This window comes from Chenopodium quinoa, unplaced genomic scaffold (assembly GCF_001683475.1).
Source record: "Chenopodium quinoa cultivar QQ74 unplaced genomic scaffold, ASM168347v1, whole genome shotgun sequence".
NCBI lineage: Eukaryota > Viridiplantae > Streptophyta > Magnoliopsida > Caryophyllales > Amaranthaceae > Chenopodium > Chenopodium quinoa.
In genome coordinates, this window is record NW_018745448.1 from 1838873 (window position 1) to 1843268 (window position 4396).

The following is a 4396-nucleotide window of genomic DNA, read 5'->3' on the forward strand; positions in this document are numbered from 1 at the left end:
GTAGCAGAAGGATTTATGTATTCGTCATGTGCAATTACTAGATTAATAAATGGATCAAATTATGGAGATAATTAAGTTTGGATATCTTGGTCGTCGTTTTATCATAGATAGAGGTACTAGCAATATTTGGACTAGTAAAATAGCCCAAATCCCAATCGGACGGATCCTATGAGGTCACATAAAGGGTCTAGATCGGGTACAAGAGGACGAGGCCCAAGATGGGCCTCATCCCCTAGTATGGTCGGCCATGAGGATTAAGGTTGAGGGTTTTGGGACTACTAACCCTAGTCTAATTATAATGTGATTATAAATAGACTAGGTGCCTAGGGTTTTGATGCAAGTTGAATTCAGTTGACCAGTAAGATGAAAACCCGAATTAGAAAACACGAGACCTAGCCCTCTTAAACACTCCTCTCTCCTCCCTCGGCACCAGTGTGGTAGTTCGTGGTGGTGGTGGATCGTGGTGGTCGGCTTAGTCCAAGAAAGGTGGTGATCGCAATTTTTCCTCAATCACTCGACCAATCTAGCATTGGTGGACGGCTCGTTCAAAGCTCGTGGACTAAGTAGCGAGCAACACTTGGGGCTCTATTCTCTCCTTGATTTGTCAATCATTTGCTACGTGGAATTCACGCTTCAAAGGTATGATTATGTGTCTTGTGTGTTATGCATGTGATCTTGGGATTAGGTGCTTGATTGAATATGATTCATGATTTTTTGTTGCGTAGTACCTATAAGCTCATACAGTGGTATCAATTAGCCTCTTGCATGAACGCGCTTGATTAGATTAATACGATTAATTTGAAGTCCATGTTAATTCTATAATCAATTAAGAGGGAGAAATTAATTTAATTATGGTTCAATTGTTATATTTAATGTGATTAAACTTTTGGAATTGATTAAATGTGACTTAATTATTCCCAAAATAGCCATGAAGATGACCGAATTAAGCCCTAGAGTTTTCAAAATTTCGAACCCTAGAACCCTAGTTTTGAATTTTTGAAATATCTTAACCCTAATTCGAATTATTTCGAAAATTCATAGCCTAAAATATGATTTTTGTGCTTTATTTTGATTTAATTCAAATTATTTATGGTTCATAATTTTAATCGGATAGATTTATGCATGAAAATTTTTTGTGTATGATAATCGATTTAATTTTAAGAGTTAGAATTGAATTGGAATTAATTGTATAAAGAAATCCTAATTTTAAAATTGAATGTTTATTTAATTTTAATTTTTGGGCTGATTTGATTTAATTTTAATAAAATTTATTCTAATTAAATAAAACCAAAAAATAGAAGGTTTTAAGGCCGACAACCGCGGCTGGGTGGCGCAGCCACGGCGACTGCCGACCTGGTGGCAGTCCAAGAGGAAGAGGAGGGGAGGGCGGCAGTCCAAGGTCGCTGAGGCAGCAGTTGTGCAAGCGTTGCACGCTGCTGCCGTGGCTGCCACTGCTATGGGGTGCTACTGCCCTGCGGCAGTGGCTGTTGCAAAGCAGCCAGCCACCGTAGCTAGCCTCGGCTAGCCAACCACGTTGGCCAGTAGCCGTGTAGTACGACTTTCAAAAAAAAAATTCTGTTTTTGAAAAATATTTCAAGATAATTACAAAATTATTTTTGATAATATCGGTTTTATTTTGGATAAAATATTTTGTTTTAGGATAAAATCAAATATTCAAAAGTTGTTATATTTGATATTATCCATATTTAGAGTTGTTAAATTGGTAATTATTTATAATTAAAGTGGTTAATTTTGGATAAGATTGATTAGGATATTTTGAGCATATTCCAAAAGGATTATAATTGATTTAAATAATGTGATTATCCCTTAATTAGATTAGGATATAATTGATTTTAAAATTATTTGATTTGCTAATAATTAAGATAAATCCTCCTAAAGTTGTTAGGATAATCATGGAAGATTAAATAAGATTTATCTTTCTAGATTAAAATATGATTTGATTTTATCTCATGCCTAAATTAAAATATATCATATTTTATGATTGATCGTGAATAATATATGATATTATCTAATTATGATTAAAATATGAGATATTTTAGGAAATTTGTTGCCTTAATTATGAACATTCGATGTTGTAGTTTAGACAAGCATGTTGAGTGATTTATTATATGACACTTTTATATAGTATATGATATTATATTGATATATATATAGACTAGTGTGGGTCATAGATTCTAAATTACGATATGCGCATCGTGATGTATTTTTGTAATCTAAATACGGTCTGCTTACCGTTAATTATTTTTGTAACTTTTATTTAAAGTAAATATTTTAATTATTTAAATAGTGTTAGTCCAAAGAAGCCCATGAAGTGAAGGCCCAAAAGATCAAGGTGGATGGAGATCCATGATGATTCAAGTAGGAGATTTTCATTTCTAGTTTTCTTAGGACTAAGCGGTCATACTATGTCATGTTTTATTGCATTAGAAGATTATGCATGTTAGGTTTTATTTATGTTGATCGATAATGCGCTAGAGTTCACTAAATAATCACAACATAATGAATCTAAGTCCCAGTAATATTGAGATTGCTTTTCCAATTAAAAACACGACAAACCCTTGATATTTATGATAGGTCATGCCAAAGTTGGGTGTCATTTTATATCTTGGGAGACTTGGAGTAAATCAAGTTTTACAATTTTAAATGGTTATACTCAACAAGGTTACCTAAAGAGTTTAGATTCTTGAAGCAAAGGGAAATAATTAAACATGTGATGGTTAATTATTCAACCAAGAGTTACAAGAGTTGTAATCAGTAAAGAGTTTACTCACCTTGAAAATGTAATGGTTGATGGTAGGGCCAAAGTCCGATCAATTATTGCACAAATAAAGGGTCTTGGAATTACTTAAAATTCAATTGGGATCATTTAATTATTGAATAAAGTGTTTTAAAGTTACCTATATTATTAGTTTCTGGTAATTTAAATTTTAAATTAAACATAATTATTAAACTTTGCCTTATTTTGACTTAGATGGGTAGCTTTAATCACAATGACAACAACATTTACAATCTTCGACCATTCCTTGAGAAGGATAGGTTGATAGGAGAAAACTTTTCCACTTGATAAAGAATGCTAAGGCTCGTTCTGAAATATGAAGGTAGAGAGAATGTCATTGACACCCCATTGCCAGGACCTCTGCCAAAAACTGCAACTGTGGCAGAAGTCAAGAAGCACAAGGAAGCTCGTGATAGAGCTATGCCTACCACTTGCTTGATGATTTCTACCATGGAACCTAGTCTTTAAAAGCGTTTTGAGGATCAGGATGCGTACACAATCATGCAAGAGCTCAAAGCTTTGTTTAAGAAACAAGCTAGAGTTGAAAGGTACGAGCTCCATCGTGAGATTATGGATTGTAGGATGGAGAAGGGTGCCACAGTTCATGATCATGTTTTTAAAATGATCGGCCTTATTTAAAGTATGGAGAAACTAGGAAACCCATACAGTGATGAGATAAGAACAAACATCATTCTCCATTCACTTCCAGAAAGTTTTAACCAGTTTATCATGAACTTTACATGACTGCGACTGCAAAGACTATGAATCAATTGCATGCAATGCTGGTTAGTGCTGAAAAACAAATCCCTAAGGAACCTAAGAAAGAAGTTTATATTATTCAAAATGGAAAGGGGTTCAAGAAGAAGGGGCAAAAAACTAGTGCCAAGAGCAAGGGCAAGCAAGTTGCCAAGGCTCCTAAAAAGCCAAAGGCAAGTCCAAAACCCAAGGCTGCAAGTGAAAGTGAATGCTTTTACTGCAAGAAGAAGGGGCATTGGAAACACAATTTCAAGAACTACCTTGACTTCCTCGAGAAGAATGGAGCATCAACCTCGGGTATTATGTTATAAACATTTTAACTTTCACTTAGGTATGTGATACCAAGTTGCAGTGCTTAACATTATGAATGTTGCACAAGAACTGCAAGTAAGTGAAGCTAGCATGGAAATGGAGCTTGAAGGTGCACTAGAAGTGATTGAGTGGCTAGGGATAGCTTCATAGTTTTATTTTCTTATCAGTTTATCACGATTTTAGAACAATTTCCAGTTTTTGATGAGACAATTTTCAGTGTTAGTTTGAATACTGATTGGTTTTACTTGGCTTGGACAAGTGTTGATCCAGGACCAAGGTAACAAATTTTTTTCATTTTGCTAGACATGAGTTATTTTGTTTTATGACATTGATATAAGTAGATCACAAAAGTAAATTAGATGATTCAAAATAAACTTACAACAAAGTAAGGATAGGTCACATAACCAATTTGCACATCCAAAGTAATAATTGGATGGACTCTTATTCTTATTTGATTATGAATCACTTGAGAATTAGATGTCATGCTTGATAAGGTAAAATGACCAAGTTGCCTTTTAGTTAAAAGGATAA

At 34.2% G+C, this 4396-nt stretch overlaps 1 protein-coding gene across 1 annotated transcript; it reads left to right on the forward strand.

Annotated features, from left to right (window-relative positions):
- The first annotated feature begins 3537 nt into the window (after nucleotides 1-3537).
- LOC110713582 lies at nucleotides 3538-4015 on the forward strand. The gene is made up of 2 exons (XM_021892031.1): nucleotides 3538-3850; nucleotides 3906-4015. Exons 1-2 carry the CDS (start codon nucleotides 3538-3540, stop codon nucleotides 4013-4015), a joined length of 423 nt encoding a protein of 140 aa, XP_021747723.1.
- Nucleotides 4016-4396: the final 381 nt, after the last annotated feature.